The 23,897-nt window shown below is 42.8% G+C and overlaps 1 protein-coding gene across 8 annotated transcripts in view; it reads left to right on the top strand.

Moving 5' to 3' along the window:
- Positions 1-23,897, top strand: part of MET (MET proto-oncogene, receptor tyrosine kinase) — a 159,195-nt gene that overhangs the window by 68,487 nt on the left and 66,811 nt on the right. For all 8 annotated transcript variants that reach the window (XM_053254301.1, XM_053254297.1, XM_053254303.1 and 5 more), the window contains one exon: positions 1,366-1,557. In XM_053254301.1, coding sequence (XP_053110276.1) covers positions 1,366-1,557 — 192 coding nt within the window. The remainder of the gene's footprint in view (positions 1-1,365; positions 1,558-23,897) is intronic.

The following is a 23,897-nucleotide window of genomic DNA, read 5'->3' as shown; positions in this document are numbered from 1 at the left end:
GGTTAAGGTCAGTTGGAATACAACTGTTACTGGTCAGATGTTCTTGATTGTAGAGGAGAGGATCTATATATAAAAAGATAGTGGGCAGGGGTCTGCGAAGAGAGGGGTCATGAGTGAGGAAAGAGCCCCTTCAGGAGAAGGAGGCTGCCATTGTGTGAATTAGTTGAGGAAACAAAATGAACAAGATCTGTTAACTTGGGGGGCGGGGGGCGGGGAGAGAGATAAAAAGGGAGGGGAAGAAAGACAGAGGGGGAAAGCGAGTGGAGGAGAGAGAAAGAGAAAATGAAGGGAGGTGAAGAAAGAAAGAAGGGAGGGTGAGGGACGGGCCTCAGTCTGTCAGCAGCCTGAAGAGAACAAGCAGCCATGGTGGTGGCGGAAGCAGCAACAGCAGCGAGGGAAGGCCTGGTCAACCACTGCTGCTGCTTCTCCTGTGGGAAGGAGCAGGAGTGGGACTCTGATGAGGGTAGGGAGGTTTCTGGGAATAGAGGGTTGCAGCTTGGCCAATAGGCGTCAGCAACCCTGCAGCCATGTCTAAGAGGGGTGATGGAAACAAATGGATGGAGGAGGAGGAGGAGCAGGAGTGCGGCTCAGGTGAGGGTGGAGAGATCTCTGAGGTGAGGGGGGCTGTGATGGGGGCAATCAGGTACTAGCACGCAGATGCTCTGTGCAGGTCAAGGTAGTTTGAAAGAATTTCCTAATTGTAAGAGCTGTTTGCCAGTGAAACAGTCTGCCTCATGCAGTGGTGGTCTCTCCTTCACTGAAGGTTTTCAAACAGACTGAACAACCATCTGTCAGAGTTAGTGTAGCAGTTTTCTGTACTGAGCAGGGGATTGAACAAGAAAATCTCCAAGATCTCTTCCAACTGTAAACATGATATGATTCTAAAATTCTATTCTAAGACAGAAGCAGATTTCAGTTGCTTCAAAATTTGTGGGCCAGACTCCTCACTGGACTGGCCACTAGGTCCATATTTATGCCAGTATCAAAATAACTTCATTGAGTACTATTCTGCTGCCATGTCCACTTTAAGGTACTAGATGATTTGTATTCTTCAATGGCAATGTGTGTGTTGTACATATAAGTAGACTAATCTGTTATAAGATGATCTCTTATATACTCTTTGAGAAAAGGGATTTCTTGGACAGAAAGAAAGAAATGCTACAGCAAAGAGTTGCTTTCCTAAGACAATTCTTATGTACAACTATACTAGTTTGTATAATATAGCTAACATCTGTGAAAACATTCAAAATTTATACTCTGTAAAGTTCATCATCTGCATCCATTTTCAAAGTGATGGCTCTGACCCTTAATCCCCCCTATCATTCCTGCATAGCTTGTTGAAACATATCTTAATTTTTTTAACAGACATTTTCAAGAAATCCTACATACTGTGGAGCACAAGATGATGAGTATCGAGTGGAGGTTACAATGGCTTTGCAGCGGATTGACTTGTTTGCAGAGCAATTCAACACAGTCCTGCTAACGTCTATATCTGTCTTCACTAAGGGAGATCTTACCATTGCAAATCTTGGGACATATGAGGGTCGCTTCATGCAGGTAAGTAATACTGGAATTTTTCCTTGAAAACACTTCACTTGTGCAGAAAGAAAATACAGAAAGTAAAGAATGGGAAGGAAAGGAGGCTTAACTTTTAATGGAAATGAGAAATGAATTCAAAACCAAGCCAAAATACTTTAAATGAGAATTAAAGAAAAAATTGAAATGTAGAATAAACATCTTAATGCTAGGTACTAGGTTTTCTGGGTTGGCATCTTGTTATCTTTAAGGCTAGGTTTGGTTCCAATTGCCCTAGGCTACCTGGACTCTTTGCTTGAATTTGCCACTGTCTCTGTTGCCCCAGTTGTGTGTGCTCCTCCCCCCTTCTCTAGATCATTCATGCTCAATTTATAGCCAGCTATTTATTTGGTGCAGGTTGATGACATTACTCTGTCTGCACTGCTATCTCCCACATTATCATCTGTTTCACTCAGCAGTCAGTGCTTCTGCCTTTGTTGCTGGATCGTAAAACAGCCTGTTGTGATAGACTGCAACTTCCTAAGTGCTACAGATTCAGAAGTATCACAAAGTTCCTTTTAAAAAAAAAAAGCTGTGTGCTTAATCTGTATCAGATAAAGTTTTATTTATCAGGCTCAAGTAATGGACTGAATGGTGGTACTGGTACTGTGTAAAAATTCACATTTTTCAGCCATGTAGTATATTTGTATGTTTTGTTTTAGAAGATCCTGCCTTTCTCTTTAAAATAGCCCAAGGTGGCTAAAAAACAGAAAGTACGCAGTAATACAATCCAAAGTCGCCAAAACCAAAAACTGCCTATAAACTAAAAACATAAAAATAAACATGTAATAGTACAGTAAAAACTTATGTTTTAGGATTTGTAGAGAACCAGGCCTGATTTGTATACTAAATACTGTATGCTTATGAGCTAGCATACAAAATTAGGCCTGTTTCATCAGTGTCACAAAGTGACCAGTTCTTTTATATAGTGACCATGTAGGATCTGGGTGCGAGGAAGAAAGGAGATCAAAGCAATCCGAAATGATTCAATGGGCTTTATTGAGTATAAAAGAATAACATCATCAATCTAACTGAGCAGAAAGCAGAACAGTCTATCAGTATTACTAACAATATTTCAACCCTAGCCAGCAACAACATTCACCCAGTGTTCCTAACATATGTGTGTGTATTAAATCTTCCTAGAGCCTAAAAGAATTCAGATATAGATGGGGAAAGAGTGAGGGGGAGTGGGGTAAGGAAGGTTGAGGACTGGCATGGGTTGGGGAGATCAGGAATTAGTATAGGGAAGAGGGGAAAGGAGAAGAAGGGGAAAGGATGGAGGGATCCAAGGCTTGTGGAGCAGCATATTACCAGAGTCAGAGGCTTGAGAGCAGTGGGGCTTTCAGCTGAAGGAGAGAGGCTGTAGCTGGAGACAGGAGCTTGAGAGTGATGATCAAGCAGGCAGTTTGCTCAGATCGAGGCTGAGAGTACCATGGCTGGGGAAGTCTTGACTTCTCACTGCGCAGCAGAAGTCACAGACAGTTCCTGTCCATGGACAGAGTTCCTGATTGTTGCCCCGCGGCTTAACAGCAAACTCTGGGATGGCTCTTGAGCAAGTATGCTTGTTAGGCGAGATTGCTTGGGAGTATCATGGCTGGGGAGTCTTGACTTCTCACTGCGCAGCAGAAGTCACAGACAGTCCCTTCTCCCTGGAAAGAGTTCCTGCCTCTAGCCCCGCGGCTTGGGCAGCAAACCCTTAGATTGCTCATGAGCAAGTCTTGCTTGTAGGCAAAAGATTGCTAGCTCAATGTCCAGTAAGCCTCATTCTTTATAGTTGTATCTTCCTTTGATCTCCATAGATTCTAATCAAAATATCCTCATCCTTCCTGGTTCCCCAGAAAGGTGACAATCTGCTGTTTTCTTTTGGATATTGTCTTTTTTAATTATTCAGGATATTAGCTCAGTCCAGGGAGATTTTAATCCCATCTTCTGTTAGCTGTTATCTTGGGGTTCTATTTCGCCCAAAGAAAATCTGCATCTCTGAGCTGCAAATGGGCATCTTCTCTTGTCCCCAGATTTGTTAAAAGGTGTTAATAAAAGACTAAATCTACAGCTGTTTTCCTAGAGTGGAATTTCTATAGACAGCAACTGAGTATCCCCTTTGGGCATAGCAGAGCAATCATTGACAGGGATTAACATAGACTTCTTGCAACAGGAAAGAGGAGCTCAGCCTCTGGCCTCTTCCACAGACATTATCTGATAGTGAGTTACATTTTAGCATATTGATAGCTCAGGCCTAGCCCTTGTGACTGGCCCAGAGTCACCTAGTGAGTTCCGTGGCTGAACAGATATTTGAACTGGGTCTCCCCAGTCCTATTCCAATACTCTATTACACCATGCTGGCTGTCATCTGAATTAAATGTTCAAATAAGCTGAATGAGCTGGTCTTGTGGTAGCAAGCATGTCTTGTCCCCTTAGCTGAGCAGGCTCTGCCCTGATTGCATATGAATGGGAGACTTGATCTGTGAGCATTGTAAAATATTATTTGATTCCGGTGGGAGCACATCACACCCATTTTGAAAGAGCTGCACTGGCTACCAGTTTGTTTCCGGATCCAATTCAAGGTGCTGTTTTTGACCTTTAAAGCCCTTAACGGTTTGGGCCTGGGATACCTGAGGGACCGCCTGCTCCCAAGGGTTGCTGCCTGCTTGATGAGGTCGTCTGAAGGGGCTCTGCTCCAGGTGCCGACAATGAGGGAGGCTCGGTTGTTGTGCACGCGGGACAGGGCCTTCTCTGTTGCTGCCCCCAGACTCTGGAATGCTCTCCCAGTGGCTATTCGCTCCTCAGTCTCCATCACAGCTTTTAGAAAGTGTGTTAAATCGTGGCTTTTTACCCAGGCTTTTGTATGATTTTCTCTGCTGCTGCTCTTTGTACTTTGTATTGCTTTTATGCTTGTGTTTTAAATTTTTAATCAGATTTGTTTTCTATTTTTAGCTTAATATTTTAATTGTGTCTTTTTTACAATCTTGTTTTTAAATTTTGCTGTAAACAGTCTTGGGATTGTTTTAATGAAAGGTGGTATATAAATTTAACAATAAAATAAATAAATAAATAAATATTCCCCTTAGGGGATAGAGCTGCTCTGGGAAGAGCAGAAGGTTCCAAGTTCCCTCTCTGGCATCTCCAAGATAGGGCTGAAAGAGATTCCTGCCTGCAACCTTGGAGAAGCCGCTGCCAGTCTGTGTAGACAATACTGAGCTAGATGGACCTATGGTCTGACTCAGTATATGGCAGCTTCCTATGTTCCATCAAATCAACTCTTTTGACAGTAAGTCAAGTCAACAGCTTATGTTTGATCCCATATTTAGTTTCATCCCATATTTTGGGTTAGTGACAAGGTCTTGAATTCCAATTTTGGAGACACTGGTTCAGACATTGTTGATCAACCCAAACTGTGGCTTGAACTTCCAGACAACAGACAAAAAACGAGCTGCTTGTTTGCTTTTCTTTGCATCTACGCAGAACCCGACTTCATAAGTTCACTCATGATGGCAAGATACAGCAGCCTCTTGAGGAGACACAATGGGTTTAACTCTGGTTTGTGAATTCATACATAATGCAAGACCACAATTAGCAATAAATATGGCTTGCGAGCAACTTCAAACTTTCTGATCCTGGTTTGTTGGCTTCATATAAATCATGGTTTATGGGTAGGTTGGGTGCAAAGCAATGGTTTAACATTGTGTGAACGCAGCTTCTGCATAATCTTGAGTAAAATACGAAAGATTTAATTAGTTGGCTATAAGTAAAATATGACCAATCACAAATTTTCTTGTGAAATTCTCTATAGTTCTAAGTTAATTTTCTGCACTTAAAAGATTTATGTAGAAGTACAAATAATAAGATTTTCCCACTTTCTAGTAGTCTTAGTATTCATTCACATCTTGAGCCAGATCTTTTCACTCAGCACTTTGCCTCCCGTCGCACAAAACATTAAAGAATCTAACACACTACTTGCAAAGCACGTTCTCTTTTGTAAGGCCAGCCAAGGGATCAAAAGGAATGCTTTTGTCTGAGATACATATTGCCATTAGCAGAAATATTCACAGCCACTGAATTAGACTGGATTGAGTTACAGAGCAAAGTTATCATCAAGATCATATTGTAATAACCCATGGAGTCTTTTCTTCCCTCCTCCCCACCCTCTGAGCAGCCCTAGGGCCTGAAACATCCAGCAGGACAGAGCACGCGCCTGCCTTTAGAGCCTAGTAACAGCATATCCGTGAAACTTGCCTTTAATGTAGCTTGTCTTGAGACAATCTAAGGGATAGGGGTGAGGAAAATACTGTGTTTCTGGGATGTAGGATTTACAACATTTTCAGAATGCAATATCCCACTTAAATTGGATTTTTCTTTTTTACTTCATAAATAGTTGCCTGGGATAAACGTATTCATTATCAAATTCCGTAGTTCAGCAGATGAGAAGGGAATTTATATAACAGAAAATCCAGTTTGTAAAGACCAAACCATTTATGTTCACTTTTCTGAGACATGGTTAATTCACTTCAGGATGGACCAACAGTTACAGAACTAAGCAAAAGCAATTGAGCTTGTGCTCAACTTAGAAATTATTGGCATGCTCCAGCCAAAGCTAAGCACTTTAAAATTTCATTTATAAATAGACAGCAGGTAGGAAAGAATGTACATACTTTGCCTTTGTAGAGCAGGAATCAAGGAAGCTGAATTTTGTTGCCTATCAGCAGGACTGTCTCCCAAGTTCAGGGGAGAACCTGGATAAATTATCCTCCATGAGCAATGAGAGTTGTTCTGCCACAAATGCACAAAGTTTATGGGTACTAAGATTGTCAAGGATCAGCCATGGGCCCTTCTGAAGGCCTGGGACCCAGGAATGTTAACCCCTGATGTCAGCCCTGGCTATCAGAAACAATGCTTTGTTTACAAAGGAAGGAAGGATTGTGCCTTTTGAGTCGGTGTCGACTCCTGGCGACCACAGAGCCATGTGGTTTTCATGGTAGAATACAAGAGTGGTTTACCATTGGCTTCCTCCTGTACAGTATGAGATGATGTCTTTACAGTACAACCAGAACTCATGGATCTCCATGCTGAAAGCTCTCATCAGATCACTTAAGTGCTTAACTGAGCACAGTCTCCTTTAGCCCAAATCAGCTCATGAAATAGGAGACCTTAGTTGCCCTCTTGGTCCCCATGCAAATAACTTACCATCATCTAGCCTGCATAATCTAAGGTGAGAGATTGTGAGTTCAGATGCTAGAATTGGCATTCTAGTGTGCTTTTTCCTGATTGGGCATACAGCTGCCAACCTTTGTCCTAACAGACTCCTAAGCCTTTTAACATTTCCCCCCAACAGAGCTTTCTGCCAGTGAAACTTTTATTTGCATCATTCATTGGTTGAATCTCTGCTTGTCCAGCAGCTTTTTAAAACCTGGGGGCCTTCCTAGGGAAAACAATTGGGCAGTACAATCAGAAGACACTCGAGCAGGAAATGGGCATGGCAAACATGTTATAGCAAGCAGTCTAAACGGTGTATAAGATACCTGACCCTGGATTACTGGAAAGTCATACGGACAATGACATTGTGAAAAGTGCTGGGAATCTGATCCAGGCTGTGGTAGTGCCATCAGGTTATTTAAATGCAGGAATTTTTGTTTTTATTTTTTAATTATTCCTTATTTGCATAGAAAATGAGTATACTTCCGTGTGACTGCTCGGTGATTATCAGACCATGTCAGGATAACTGATGCTAGAATTGTATTTATTGCAGTTACAATAACATCAGATAGATTGAAAAAAGATGAGAATGTCTATTTGAACAAGAGTGAAGTTATTTGGTTTCTGGCTTGTGTTGGTTTTCCTGAATAGTATTTCTCAAGCTAAAAAAGGAAAAAGCTTGGTTTTAAGGGCTTATATGTTGTAAAGTGGAGCCACCTAATGGTGCAGCAGAGAAATAACTTGCCTAGGGAGCAAGAAGTTGCTGGTTCAAATCTCTGCTGGTATGTTTCCCAGACTATGGGAAGCCCCTATAATGAGCAGCAGCCAATATAGGAAGAAATATAGGAAGATGCTGAAAGGCATCATCTCATACTGCACGGGAGATGGCAATGGTCAACCCCTCTTGTATTCTACCAAAGACAACCACATGGCTGTGTGATCTCCAGGAGTCAACACCGACTCAATGGTACAACTTTATGTTCTAAAGTATACTTAAAACATATCTTCAATTACTGTCTGAAAGTGGTTTTGTGTTTTAAAATAAAATAATCAACTAAGGATGGTAAACTCTGTGCCGTGGCTGCAGGTAACTGAGTATTAGACTAGAAATAGATGTGGTCTAAGAGTCTTTATTTAAAGTGATTAATAATATGGGGAAGAAGGAACAGAGCTTGCTCCATTGGAGCACTTGCACACACCCTTGTTTTGGCTACACCATAAGTGCTAAGCTTGTATTGGTCCCTGAATATCCTTGACTTCAGAGATCATTGTATTGTTGAGTTTCTGTTACAAAACAGACTGCTAATAATTTTTACTAAGACAGCTGCCGTGCCTGAGACAGAAAAGAAAAATGGCTTTACTTCCTCCCTAAGCTGAATGACATTCTCTCTGCTAGGTTCCCCCCACCCCAAGAGTTTGCAGCTGTTTCTGCCTCTATTGTGAGTGTTTTTGGTGTGTGGCTGGGAACGCAGACTCTAAGTACAGCTGTTGGGTGCAAAGTGAATTGGATGTTTATCTGAGATGGTTTGATGAGAAAGACTATGCTGTCAAACCAGCAATATTATAGGCATAAAGCTGGATTCTCAATGGATGAAAGCTGGGTACGGTTCACTAAGGTTATAGGAGCTATGATGACTTGCACTAGAAATTGACGCTCCAGTTATAAACCTATTTTTCTGTTAGTCTCTCACAACAATTACCATTATTAACTGGATTGTAGTCTAACCCATGGGTTCTCAACCTTGGGTCCCCAGATGCTGATGGACTTCAACTCCCATAATCCCCAACCAAAGGCCACTGAGTCTGGGGATTATGGGAGCTGAAGTCCAGTAACATCTGGGGACCCAAAGTTAAGAATCTCTGGTCTAAGCCATTACACATTAATCTCCAAAGTGCACCCACTCCTTTCCTTTTTCAAGGCTCTTTATTAACTTGCATTCTAATTAAAGTTAAGTTTCTAAAAACAGTAGTAAAAAGTATAAAGGGAACCAGAAGAGCAAATACCAAGTTCTAACACACTCCTCACGTCAAGCCCATGTTATCTCCATTCACTACTCTGTCCTAACTACAGCATGTGAGAACAAGTGCTTGACCTTACTTCTAGGCTGGTCAGGTATATCACAACCCAGGGCTCCTGTCCCTTAATATTTATTGCAGAAATGAGAGAAAATGGGATTGTGGGCCAAAGAGATTCTGTATGACCACTTGAGGCAGATAATGTGGCTGTTCACACAAGCAGCACTACCTGGGGCTTGCACAGCCCTACTTGAGTAGGGCTGCTTATGTGGAGTGCCAGGATTGATCCCAATCCCAGCGCTGCCCTTCCGGGTAGCCCAAGGTTTGCCCCCAGACTATTACCTAGCTGTAAGGGCCAGAGCACACCCTTCTACCAGGGATCCTGGTTGTGTGTCTGCTCAGGCTGCCTACATCCTGAGCAGCCCCAGCTGGGCACTTAGACTAGAGTACCTGGCTTGTGGGAAATACGCTGCTCTCCTCACATGGTGCATTGTGGAATTTCCACGGCCTCCAGAATGCCTCAGAATAGTGGTGATTGTACGCATGGCCAAGTGGCGAGGTAAGAGGATCGCCACGGTCATGTGGAGGAAGGTAGATACAATCCTGCCCTCTGGGATATTGGCTGTGTGAATGATCTTTAATGCGGTGTTAGTCACAGAACTGTTTAATAGTTCCAATATCAGAAAGGAACTGCTTACACTTATGATTTCACTCGTGTAAGCTAGCCAATTTCCTGTGTTTGGCCAACAGTGCTACAGCAATTTAAAAACTCCAAATGCATCTATTGTGACATGCCCACTGCAGAATCCATAGCAACTTCTCAACAACACACACCAGGCACAGCATTATATCCTGACAGTTCTCTTAGCAACTGAACAGAGCACCAATCTCCGTGCAAGAAAGTAACTCCAACATTATTTAACCTGTTCCCACCAGAACATAAGCTTAGCAAGCACTGCACGGATGGGGAATGGTAGCACGTTCCTTTGTGATGTCACATATGCCTACAGGAATTTTATTTTAGGAAGAGAATAATTTATATGTGTGTGTCTTAAACACTAACCACAGCATTAAAATATGCTCTGTTGCCTGCTCTATGTACATTTCAACCCTCCTGTACAGACTTGGTTTGACTTGCCTCTACCTTATCAATGGGGGAAAGACAATTTCCCCCCTGAATATATTTATACAGTATTCAGAACAAAGGGGTGCCGACCCACTGAGCACTTTGGTAATACAAAATTAAAAATAATGTGCATCCTGAAAAGGTGCTTCCCTGTCTTCCTTCATATCACTTTAAACTTTCCAGATCAAAACACAATTCATAGTTCAGTCTAACCTTTTCCCGGGAACACTAATCATAATTAGAACAAAACTGTGACACTTCTCTGTATTTAAGATACAAAAAGCACAACAACCTGTTTGTTGTGCTTTTTGTATTTTAAGTACAGAGAAGTGACACAAACCTGTTTGAAGACCTATGCTGTGGCAATATGAGCAGCAAAGAAACAATTTTCTACACACAATGTATCCAAAAGCTCACATACAGCAGAGTTGTCCAGGGAAATTTGGAGCCATCAGTTACCCACTGTGAGGCTTTTAATGATTTGTGTGTGGAAAACATCTTTCGTATTCAGGCCAACCTACAACAACAACAACAACAACAACTACTACTACTACTACTACTACTACTATTATTATTATTATTATTATTATTATTATTATTATTATTGCAGAATCTTCTGTGGGAGTATCTATTGAATCCTCTTATCTTTTATATATTTTGAAGAATTAGTGCAACATTAAGTCATACTTCCTGATGACCTACAGATACCAAATTGCATACACAATCCTGCCACTCAAATTAAACACTCAATCAAATCAATAATTCTAAAACCACATTATGCCCGAGATAAGCAGATTCAAATTTACTATGAGTCAAATTTACCATATATATTAATTATTCAATAACATGAATGTTTGAAATTTAAATGCTACAAATTTCAAACTGTTCTGTTTCCCTTTTGCAAGCACATTAATTAAAAAAAATCTGTTACATAGTATTCAATTTCTTAAGTTTTCCTAGAAGTCTAATCTATGCAAAATGACTTTGCCCAGTCAGTGATGGGCCTCACCTATAGTATGGTTATATTGGATCAGTTTCAGTCTGTGTCTCCCGAGGATGTGGAAAAGCTGCTTGGGGTGGTCCAGCCCACAACCTGTTCTATTGATACTTGCCCAACTCGACTTATACTATCAGGGAGGGCAGTAATTGGAGAGGACCTGGTAGATATTATAAATGCTTCCCTGAGGGAGGTCAAGATGCTTCTTAAGGATGCAATTATTAGACCACTTTTTAAAAAGCCTGCTAACTGAGCAAAGAGGTACCTTTTTAAAAGTGGTGATTCTTTTTATTTAGCAAGGGGAGAACAGGCCCTATCCATCCCCAGCCCAGCATCCCTCCATGGCTGTTGCTGGTGTCTGTCTTATGTTTCTTTTTTAGATTGTGAGCCCTTTGGGGACAGGGATCCCTCTGTCTTGTCTTGTCTTCTCTTGTCTGTCTGATCTGTCTTATCTATCTATCTAAACCGCTTTGGGAACTTGTGTTGAAAAGTGGTATATAAATATGTATTATATTCACTTTTAAAGAAGCCTGTACTGGATCCTTCAGTTTTAAGTAATTATAGGCCCATCTCCAACTTCTCATGGTGGGGCAAGGTGATTGAGAGTGTGGTGGTTTCTTAGTTACAGACAGTCTTGGAAGAAAGAGATTATCTGGACCAGTTTCGGACTGGTTGTGGAAGTGGAGATTGCCTTGGGTAGCCTGATGGATGATCTCCAGTTGGGAATCAATAGAGGGAGTATGACTCTGTTGGTCCTTTTGAATCTCTCTGTGGCTTTTGATAGCTTTGGCCATGGTATCCTTCTGGATCACCTAGGGGAGCTGGATGCAGAGGGCATTGCTTTGCAGTGGTTTGGCTCCTACCTCACAGGCAAATTCCAGATGGTGTTACTTGGAGACCACTGTGCTTAACAAGAAGAGCTTTCATATGGAGTCACACATGACTTCACTGTCTCCAATGCTTTTTAGCATCTGCATGAAGTTGCTGGGAAAGATCATTGGGAGATTTGGTTCAGTATGCTGATAACACCTAAGTCTATTTCTATGATGATGGCAAATATTTATATACCATGTTTCAGCAAAAGTTTCCAAAGCGGTTTACATAGAGAAATACCAGTAAATAAAGATGGATCCCTGTCCCCAAAAGGCTCACAATCTAAAAAACCCCACATAAGATTGTGAACTGCCCAGGGACATGCATATGGGGAGGTATAAATATGTGTTCAATAAATAAATACTTATTTAGTTAGGGCCAGTTGCTCTCCCACTGCTCAATAAAGAGAATCACCACTTTTAAAAGGTGCCTCTTTGCTCAGTTAGCAAGGGAATATGTCTCCATGTCAACTTCATCGGGACATGGCATAACTTCCCTAAATGTCTGCCTTCTGGAGGTTTTACAGACAGGGCTTTTTGCTGTGGGGTATCCGAGGAGCGAATCTACTTCGCAGTGGATTCAAGACAGTTTAATCCGGGGGATTAGGTGGAACATTCACAGCCCTTGGCTGCTCCCCTACACACATCAAAGACAAGCTCCAGAGCTTAACAAAAACATCGAGGTTTTTTTCAAAAGCCACTGGAAATAGAGGATTATTTTAAGTTGGACATACCTCAGGCTAAGCCAGAATTTGCAGCCTCCCTTCGAGGTGTGTGTGTGGGGGGGGGGGGACCCTGTCTGTTCTGGTACCTGATAGCCCACAGGGAGGTCGGGTTAAATCCAGCAAATATGTGGACTGGCACATTCCAATCAGGAGTGGATTCGGGGCTGGGGGAGCCCTGTCTTTAAAACCTCATGGTGATAATGGACTAGACTAGAGGCATAACAAACAGACTGAATCCAAACAAGATAGAGGTACATATTGTGTGGGGCTGGAACTCAAGAGTGAATTTAGACCTGCCTGTTCTGGACAGGGTTGCACTCACCTAAAAGTTAGCCACCTAATGGCGCAGCGGGGAAAATGCTTGACTAACAAGCAAAAGGTTGCTGGTTCAAATCCCCGTTGGTACTATATTGGGCAGCAGCAAAATAGGAAGGCAACATCTCATACTGCACAGGAGGAGGCAATGGCAAACCCCTCCTGTTTTCTACCAAAAGCTGACCACAGGGCTCTGTGGGTGCCAGAAGTCGAAATCAACTTGACAGCACACTTTTACCTTTAAAAGGAGCAGATATGTAATACTGGGAGTAGTTCAGACCTCTCTAGTATCTCTGTCTCTAGATTGAGGCTGTGGCCAGGAGTGCTTTTTGTCAGCTTCGGCTGAAACGTTCTACTCGGGGATGGACTTTTTCTGCTGTAGCCACCCTGAAGCCATGGAATGCGCTCCCTGCTGATGTAAGAGTCTCTTCATCTCTGATAGCTTTCAAAAAGACTGTAAAACTCTTTTTGTGATATATGAATGTGAAAAATAAACATGATGATTCTGGCAGAGGGCGGGACAGGGGAAGAGACTGTTCCAGTAATACCTTGTTCAGTGAAATACTTCCATGTAACACCCTTGGTAATTTGGATCAGTATGCCTTGGCTGTCCTGCTTAGAGCTGGAGATATCTTCCTAGTGCTGGTTAAGATGTATATTCTACCCATTAGAACTCATGCCCTGGCAAGTATGGTCTGGTCAAGATTGGAGGCTTTTATTGGTGAAATTAAGTCCACTTATTATGGATCCTATTTAATAGTGGCAGGAGACTTTAATGCCCGGATTGGGCCCAATGATAAAAATGCTCTATGCCAAATTCCAGTGGTGCCCCCTGGTTCAAGTTACTCCTTTCCCTCTTCATTTCAGACAATCTAAAGATAATATGGGCAATTTTTGTGGCTTAAATCTTCTGCAGACCTTCAGCAGGGCTGATTTACACTTGCTTAAATGAGGTGGCATCAAGTGACTCCTCAGCTGAATTCACCCACTGGGAGGGTTCTAAACCTTCACTCATTGATTATACAGCAATTTCTCAGAACCTAGCACCCTATGTAAGGAAATTCCTTATAATTAGTCGACTTGAAGGTGACCACGTTCCAATGTCCCTGACCATTGGTTGGAAGGGGAAAGTCCATCTAGATTGTAATCAAACCCCAATCAGAGTGGAGGAGTATAGTCTTCATCGAGTGAGATGGTCTTCCATTCAACAAAATCGAGTTACCATGCTTTTAAGTTCACAGGAAGCTCGCAGCTTACGAGCAGCCTTAATTATCGGGCAGCTTGATTCTTCTGAAACCCTCAGTGTTTTGGTGCCTCGAATCACTGCCCATGGCAAGGGCTTCCCTCAACCCATCCTCAATTATCCCAGCTGGGGTATGGGAGAGCCATTTTCACACTCTTTATATTTATTTTTTGATTTGATTTGATTTGATTTGATTTGATTTGTGTACCGCCCTTCCAAAATGGCTCAGGGCGGTTTACAATTAAAACAAACCACTAAAACAGTAAAGAGCTAAAACAAATTAAAAAACAATATAACAATTAACAATTTAAAAACATTTTAAAACTACAATTAAACAATTACAGTGATTAAAACCCCCGAAATCAGGTTTTGAATTTTAAAATAGACCAAATATTAAAAAACCCCAAATTTAGGAAGCTGAGAAAGCTTGGGTGAAAAGATGGGTTTTTAGGTGTTTTTTTGAAAATTGCCAGAGATGGGGAGGATCGTATCTCAGCAGGGAGCACATTCCACAATCTTGGGGCAGCGACCGAGAAGGCCCATCTCTGTGTAGCCACCAAACGGGTTGGTGGTAACTGGAGACGGACCGCCTCAGATGACCTCAATGGGCAGTGGGGCTCATAATGAAGAAGACACTCTCTCAGATACCCAGGGCCTAAGCCGTTTAGGGCTTTGTAAGTTATAACTAGCACTTTGTATTTTGTCCAGAAACCTATTGGCAGCCAGTGTAACTCCATCAGTAAAGGAGTAACATGGTCTCTCCAAGATGACCCAGAGACCAACCTGGCTGCCGCATTCTGAACCAACTGAAGTTTCCGGACTACGTACAAAGGCAGCCCCACGTAGAGCGCATTACAAAAGTCAAGTCTGGAGGTTACCAACAGATGTACCACAGTTTTGAGGTCATTGATCTCGAGAAACGGGTGCAGCTGGCGTATCAGCCGGAGCTGATAGAAAGCACCCCTGGCCACCTCCTCAACCTGAGAAACCAGGGAGAGGTGTGAATCCAGAAGTACTCCCAGACTGTGAACCTGTTCCTTTTGGGGAAATGTGACCCCCATCTAGAACAGGCAGATCAAAATCATCTCTAGAGTTCTGACCCCACACAATAAGTACCTCTGTCTTATCTGGATTCAGCTTCAGTTTATTCTCCCTCATCCAGCCCATATGCAGGAAGGCCCGCCTGTGTTAACATTGGATCTCAACGCTGAACATTTGCCTTGCTGGAACACTGTCACTTGCTCTGAAATTGAGGGGCTAGTGAAACAATTTAAGATGGGCAAGGCTCCAGGAAGTGACTTTATAACAATTGAGGCAATACACACCAATCGGGAGTGGTGGGCCCCCATATTAGCCTATCTTCACCTTTATAGACTGCACTGCTAAAGTACCAAAAGATTGGGGTGTCACTATAATAATACCCATATACAAAAATGGGAAAAGAGATGAGCCAGGTAATTATCACCCAATTAGCCTTTTGAACACCATCGGCAAATTGTATGCTAAAGGGAAACTTCTAGACTGGCTCAGGTCCAACAACATCTTGGCAGCCGAGTAGGCGGGTTTCCACGAGGAACACTCCCCTGTTGAACAAGCCTTTATTTTATATCACTTAATTGAGAAATACACCCATGGTCTGCTCTATACGTGACTTTTATAGATCTCAGAGCAGCCTTTGATCTTATTTCAGGAGAAAAACTTTGGGCTAAATTGAGGGATTCCACCATAGACAAGCGCCTACTGCTTCTTATATATAAACTTCACGAAGACTCCCACCTGAGGGTGCGTTGCAGCGCCAGAGGTCATCTATCGGCAGAAATACCAACTCAGAGGGGTGTCAGTCAAGGGTGTATCCTGGCCCCAATTCTGTTCGATTTCTATATTAACACCCTGGTATCCCACTTAAATGATCTTGATTTCCACCCACCCAAACTGGCGAACAGACATCTCTCAATTCTTCTCTATGCTGACGATATGGTCTTGTTAGCACAGACCCCAATTGGGTTGAGGCGGGCACTTGCTTCATTAAGCACTTATTGTGCAGAAGATGCCTTAGAAGTTAACTACTCAAAAAGAAGGTGGTGGTCTTCGCCAAACGACCCAAGCCTCACTTATGGCATATGAATGGTCATATAACTGAACAAGTTAGAACCTTCAAATACCTTGGTGTCGTTTTTCACTCTGCTGGAGGCCGAAGAGCATACCTCAGTTATGTTACCCAAAACGCCCAGCAATCAGCCAACACTATCAGGTCCTTCCATTTTACCAGGGGTGCTCTCTTTATTCCAGCTGCTATAAAACTTTTTCCAGCCAAAGTTTTCCCACAGCTTCTATATGGTGCCCAATTGGGCCCTTTCGAGAATTTCACCCCATTAGAAGTAATACAAACTAAATTCTTGAGAACTGTCTTCCAGGTTCCTTGTCGTGTTCCCAACTCTGCACTTAGATGTGAGGCAAGAGTTTTTAGGTTAGAAACAAGACATGGCTGAACATCATGTTTTGGCTGAAGCTGATCTTCTCACACATGGGCTTGGCTCCCTTAACACTTGTTGATAGCTACACCTCGAAATGAAAGGTAGCGCTAAAAGCCAAGCTACAATTTTATGGTCTCCCCCAGGAAGAGCTCATTAGGATGGGATATGACCAAGCCACAGGGGTTATTAAACAGCGTGTCTTCAATATAGAACTGCAAGATGAATTAGCAGAGCTGCCGAGGGGGGTGCATATAGGCAATCAGTCCCTAAATGCAAGGCCTGCCGAATATTTAAACAATTCATTAATAGCAAAATTCAGAAGAGCCATGACTCTCACTCGCCTAAATGCACTCTCCACTGCAGTGCTAGAGGGGAAGTTCAAAAAGTTTCCATATTCAGCTCGCTTATGCCCATGCGGCTTGGGTGAAATAGAAACCACTTCTCATGTGATTCTTTACCGTACTTTTTATAAGGATATTTGTTTAAATTTTATTTCCCCATCGTTAAAGAATTTTCCTGGCCACACTGACTAGTTTTATTTAGACTATCTGCTGTACAATTTTAAAGAAACAGTTTCTGGCAGTGTGGCCAAGTTTTGTTACATTTTTTGTAAAACTCGTGAGGTATTATTTAATTGGATGTTATTATGTATTGTTTATTTTATGCTGGTCAATGACTGAAATAAAGTCTTTATCTATCTATCCATATAACAGTGTGCAACAGACATGACTTCAGACTGTTGTTGGCTTTTATGCTGCTAGTCCTAGAGAATTCATGCACAGCTAGTTTAAAATGAGTTCAGAAAGTTTTAACAAGGGGCATATTCACACAAAAGCCGTTTGTGGCTCCTAGTCAGGGCTGGCTTAAGACGGGCCAAAATGGCATCAGCCAGGGGCACCCTTCTCTAGGGGTGTCTGCGCCCATGCACCATCATGATCCCGAGGGCACCCACTGCCTTTTGCCACCAGTCAAGCCACCAGACTAGTCCGCCTCCTGCTGGCGCTGCTTGTTCGATCTGGCCAGGGTGAGTGAGAGGACGAGGAGGTGGTGGAGCAGCCGGAGTTTCTCCCCCGCCTGGCCCAAACAGACAGCACTCCTGTGCTGTGCGAGAGGCGCACAAAGGCAGTGGAGAGAAGGTAGGAAGGAGAGGAGACACTGACAAATGTTTTATTTGGCCTGCTGCACATCTTATTTAGTTCAGTATTAATCTAGCTCAGTATTGTCTTCATAGATTGGCAGCGGCTTCTCCAAGGTTGCAGGCAGGAATCTCTCTCAGCCCTATCTTGGAGATAAGCCTCTTAAGGTGGCTAGGCCATGGCTCCCAGAGGACCAGCAAGAGTGTCCTAAAATCACCTGCAAACAGAAAGCTAGTGAGCTAGGCAAAACATTCAGGGAAACCCACTCACATTTCTTAAAAGAGTGTGTGGTAGCCAAAAGAGTGTGGCAGGGAGTAAGCAAGTTGTTAGAGTGGCCTGATTTGGGAAAAAGCAGACTTGGGAAGAACTAACCTCGGGTTTGAGTGACAGAACCTCTTTTCAAGGTTCCAGAAAGAAACCTTCAAGGAAATGGGATGGAACGGGTGCCCTCATACCAGGGAATTGGAACATTCCCCTTCTCATAATCAGGTTAGTAAACCTGTATGTCATTTATGCAATGCTCCTGCATAGGAATAGGGAGAGAAGACATGACCAAGGTTCACGTGGATGAGACAGTACATTTCTTCCGGAAAAGTTTGTATGGTTATGTGCAAAAAGACAAGTGTATCTCTTCTAAACAGCAATGGGACAAATTGTGGAAATGGATGTTGGATGTAACCACCACCCCCTTCCGATTACTTGATGTGCCTTGTAGTCCCCCCACCTCGAGTTACAATACTGCCTGCATATAATTTATAACCCTGTGGGTTACCAAATCCTTGTTTGTAAATCTTTGTAGATATATGATGTACAAACAACCACTTGGTATATAATTGTGTTTTGGTAACGTACTGTATGCTTTGGTAGTTTGTTGGTTCAATAAAAAAAAATCTTGTCCTATTTAAATAAATAAATAAATCTTCTCCTATCTAGGAGAAGCCAGAGAGGGAACTTGGAACCTTCTGCTCTTCCCAGAGCAGCTCCATCCCCTGAGGGGAATATCTTATAGTGCTCACATGTGGTCTCCCATTCATATGCAACCAGGGCGGACCCTGCTTAGCTAAGGGGACATTTTTATGCTTGCTACCACAAGACCAGCTCTCATCTTATTACAGTTAAAGGGGTGGGGGAAGGTGTGGAGGAGAGAAAGCATGAAGCAACAAATTTTTAAACTGAAGTTGTTGAATTTTTCCCTCGACCAAACAAGTAAAAGAGAGAGCTACCTCTGACCTGCCACCAGGTCCTCCTCCCTGCCTGACTCACCCTTGCACCACTGCTCACTTCCCTCCCCGGGGGAAAAGGAGGTTTTTGGCTGAGACACAGTTTCATCTCTTTTGTTTGTTAAATTGTTGTTTGTTATCTGTTTGCATGGGGTCCCTAGTTCCTGCAAAAAACTGGAGGCTGAGTGCTGCCTCTGCTCTTCTACCAGTGCTCCTCTGACAGTGTGCAATGGTCTGTCCTGCCTAGAGTTGCCATGCCCCCCGGAATTCCGGGTTTCAAAAAAGCAGTTTTATTATGGGATGTCTGCTAAGGTAGTTGTCCAAACTGTGTTTGTTTAGCAATAGCAATATCAACTTTGTAGATATATATAGCAAGAGACAATTTGCTATCACTTTCATCTCTACTAGTTGTAAACCGCCCAGAGACATAGGTTTTGGGCAGTATAAAAATATGTTAAATAAATAAATACTACAAAAGCCAAATGTAATGCAACAGACTCTGTCTTGCCATTCATTCCTTCTGAAATGCTTCAGCAACTCCAAAACCAGTGCAGATATCCTTGCAGTGGGGACTGCAGCCGGTGGAGATGGGATGGTTCTGCTGTGTGGACCGAGTAAGTTCAGCCAGCCAGAGTGGAACTGTTATGGCCATGCTATCCTCCTTCTCTCATCTTGAATGTCCCCTCCTCCTCTAGTGAGCATGTGATAGCTTTCTAGCCTTCAGTGCTAATATAAGAGATAAAAGGAAAGGAAAACCAAGGCTAATCCTGCCTGTAAGAACTGTGGTATGCAAACAGTGAAGGAAACTATTTTGTGGAGAAGCTTAGTACAGGACTGGAATCAAAACAGTCTGTATAAATGCACTGTCCATAAAGGTAAAGTTGTGCCATCGACTCAGTGTCCACTCCTGGCGACCACAGAGCCATGTGGTTTTCTTTGGTAGAATATAGAAGGGGGTTACCATTGCCATCTCCCGCATGGTATGAGATGATGTCTTTCAGCATCTTCCTATATCGCTGCTGCCCAATATAGGTGGGAAACACATCAGTGGGGATTCGATCTTGCAACCACTGGTTCGAACAAACAACCACTGTCCATAGGCAACTGGAAATAATGCTATCTGTATTTAAAGTGATTGCATTTAACTTGGAGGTTGATCACCAAATTGTGCACATCCGTAGCTCTGTTATTATGAATTTTATGGAATCTTAAATTTTGGGTGTCTCTGCTCAGTTTGAATGGCATAAATTTATTATTTTATTATTTTTACATTTATATCCTGTGCTTCCTCCGAGGAGCTCAGAGCGTTATACATGGTTGTTTTTATGCTCACAACAACCCTGTGAGGTAGGTTAGGCTGAGAGATACATGACTGGCCTAGAGTCACCCAGTGAGTTTCATAGTTGAATGGGGATTTGAGCTCGGGTAATTCATTTTGAAGGGTAATGGTGGCAAATTCGTTTCAGTACAGTGTAATTCCCTTAAGTCAAGCCCATTTAGAGCTACTGAACACTCAGCCAGGTTTGGGGGAGGGGCAGGGAAACCATTTAAACCCCTCCTGTATTCTACCAAAGAAAACCACATGGCTCTGTGGTCGCCAGGAGTTGATACCGACTCGACCGCAACTTTACCTTTAATACCTGGAACCAATTGGTTGTGTTTAGAGAATACTTTGTTTTGAAGTTTTAACATTTTCCATTTGAACCAGTTTTCAGAGTAGATCCATGTTCAATGGATTGGAACTATATACAACATTTTTGTTTTGGTTTTTTAATGTTTTGTGGAGGGGATGTGTGTTGTGAGAGATCTGCATATTTGCTCTCTTTACAAAGATATGCTGAAAATCCTTTGAAAGACAAAGTTGGCCTTGGGCATATCTGTTCTGGATAATGGCTTACACCTGCTAGACAAGCATGGAAAAATAACAAGGCAGAACTTGGTATGATTTTGAGCAAGCCTACTGTTTTTATGAAAAGCATCTTGAGATGCAGAGTTAAACAGCTTTAATAGTCAATGTGGATTCTTACTGTGATACATAGTTTATGCAATTTTATTGAAATAATGATAGACTTAATATGCAAACCTAGGTGCAATGTAACTGGTAGTCGAGACTTCAGTCTATGATAAGATCAATTGGTAGTAATAAGAAATGCTGGAAAGAATTATCTGGTAGCCATGCACTTCAAGCTGATTACTCACTTCCAGTATAAATGAGACATTAATCTCTTGATCTTGTCTCTTCAATATTCGCTATCTCCATAGACAGCAATTACTGAAATATTCTGAGCTGCTCCAGAAAGCGATTTCACATTTGTCTGTGACTATATCTTAGTGCCAGAATACATTTTTCAGCAGGGCTGGCATTCTGCATCTACCTTAGCCATTCAATCAGGAACCTTTTGATATATATTGCTTGGCCCAAACACAATACAATTTGTTATGAGAAATCTATGAGAAATCTGAACTGTCTGGATCATACAACTACTTGGCAACACAACTACTCCAACACATTCTTACCACTCCTAATTTAAGTGAAACTAAGCATATCTGTGCCTGGCCAGCACTGGAATGAAGGACCAGCTGAGTTCCCATGTGTCCTGCCCTGAGCTTGGATGAAGACCAGGATACATACGTTATAAACAAATGCAATCAAATAGTGATTCAGTGTAAGACAACTTCATCAGTTCATATGGTTCTACAAGCCAATTAATATAGGACAAGTCCACATGATTGCTGCCAAGTCGGTAAGCTGGGAACTTGGTTCCTGTTGAACACGTGCTCCTGTGCCGGGTTACTGAGATACTCTGCCAAGCTTCACATCTCAGTTACAGAAGTTGGACAAATCTAGGTAGAATCTCAGAAAATCTGGTGCAGGAACTGGCAGTTGGTGGCTTCACACAATGAGCCTGCTGGCAACACTGGCGCCCTTTGGACTGGACTTCAGGTCCAGAGTCTGGTGCCCCATAAGCATGGGGGCCCTCCAAACTGCTGGGGTAGAAGCTGCTGAGCTGATGAGTGAAGCTAGAGAAGCTGCCAAGTAGACAACAGCTTCTACCCAGCTGGCCATGACATGAGGCAGCGTGGTGACTGGAGGAGAAGAAACATATGTGTGCAGGGAAGGAGGGGGAGGAAATGCGGTGGCGGTGGCGGCAGCAGCCACAGCAAGAAAGAAGGCTGCACTAGCTCCTGGGGCCGGCTGGGGCAACAAAGACGATGCCGAGGCACTTTTAAAGGTCTAATCTTCTAAAGGAGAGAAACACTCTGTGAACAGGCACCCTTATTTACAATGCCAATGCTAGGCATGTTTACTCGGAAGTAAGTCCCTTTGTATAATGGAACTTACTTCCAGGTAATAATGCATAGGATGCAGTCTTAGTCCTTTTTGTTAGGATTTGTGTTGGATTGCAGCTTTACTTGCAGGCAAACTCCCTTAAATCAGCCTCAGTGGGGCTTGCTTCCAGCTAGGAGTACATAGGAGTCTAGGGCAGTGTTCCCTCTAACAGTGATTTCCAGATGTTGTTGACTGCCACTCGCAGAATCCCGAGCTGCAATGGCTTTTGCTTGGAATTATGGGAGTTGTATACAACAAAACCTGGGAATCCCTGTTAGAGGGAACACTGGTCTAGGGGTACGCAGATCAGGCTGTAATTCCTGCATACCACATAAATGTTCCAGATGCAGGAAGCTGGGCACTGCAAGTGTTGACTGCACATGGAAAGCACATTAGGGGCCGCCCAAGCAAACATTAAGCACACATTAAGAAGCACCAGAAGCGCTTCTCGCCTTTGCTGTGGAAAGTCACAAGCAACCATGCAGCAGGTCAGTAAGTGGTCCATAAAAGGTGGTTGGTTTCTTTCTTTTGTGTCTGCTAGATGCAAGCTGCCGTCTTATGAACATGCATCTGAGAGTTAGACCCCTTAACATCTGTTTATTCCTGGGACAGGGGTGGTAAAAGATTTGCTTCCCGCCACCCTCCTCCTCCCACCCCACTGCCCATGCCTCCCAAGTGCCTAGTAAGAGTTTCTTCACTGTGTTTCTCCCCTGCCCTCTGCCTTTGCTGGGGCTGGCACTGGCACACTCCAGACAGGCAAGGGAGGAAGAGGGGAGAGTAGCAGGACTCGGACGGTCTATGCAAATCCGTGGTATGCAGTATCTTATGCTGAATTTATTCTAAAAATTGCATCTTATGTGGCAGGTGGGCCCAACGGCCTTTAGGTCCAGGTTCCAAAATTACCTAAGTGCACCTCTGGCTGGCAACATGTGTTTGCTGGAAAATGAAGGTTTCAGGCTTAATGACATAGCAGTGATCATGTGAACCCTGCTATAGCCTTAAAGACACCTTACGGTATGCAGTAGTAGTACTAGTAAATTTATTACAGTCCTTAGACCAGCTTAACATTTAAAATAATACATTTATAATTTACAAAATATTCAAGTTGCTAATACAGACTCTACAAAGTTTGGATGCAACAAAACAAATAGAGGTAACAGATTTAAAATTTGACAGCAAGAAGTCCAAGTAAAATTGATCCATATGGCCAGGATGATTCTTTAAGAGAGGAGCAATGAACTTAATACAAGCATCCCTATAGAATTGACAGTAGAGAATAACATGACTCTATATCCCCTGAGCCACAAGGGCATCGATGCAATGCATACGGAACTCGTTTATATTTCCTGTCTAGGAATGCAGAAGGAAGGGCATTCAAACGAGCAAGGGTCAATGCTCTCCTTGCGGTATGCAGAGCACAATTTTTTAAATCTTTTCTGAACAGAAGTTATGTGCAGATCAGCAAATACTTGATAAATAATAGAACCTGTTTTTTCTTGTTTGGGGAATATCTACCCGCCCCCCCACCACCATAACCTCCGTTCCATTCAGAAAAGGTTGCTTCAACAAGTCAGGAATGTAAGCAGTAATTGCAATAAGGAATATTTGAGGAAAGATTGCAAACCACCTGATCGGTATCCTTGCCATAAATTGTGTGTTGGGAATGTGGCAATGGCT

This window comes from Hemicordylus capensis, chromosome 5, assembly GCF_027244095.1.
Source record: "Hemicordylus capensis ecotype Gifberg chromosome 5, rHemCap1.1.pri, whole genome shotgun sequence".
In the NCBI taxonomy this organism is placed as follows: domain Eukaryota; kingdom Metazoa; phylum Chordata; class Lepidosauria; order Squamata; family Cordylidae; genus Hemicordylus; species Hemicordylus capensis.
The sequence above is the reverse complement of the archived record's forward strand: the minus strand, read 5'-3'. Positions and strand labels throughout refer to the sequence as shown.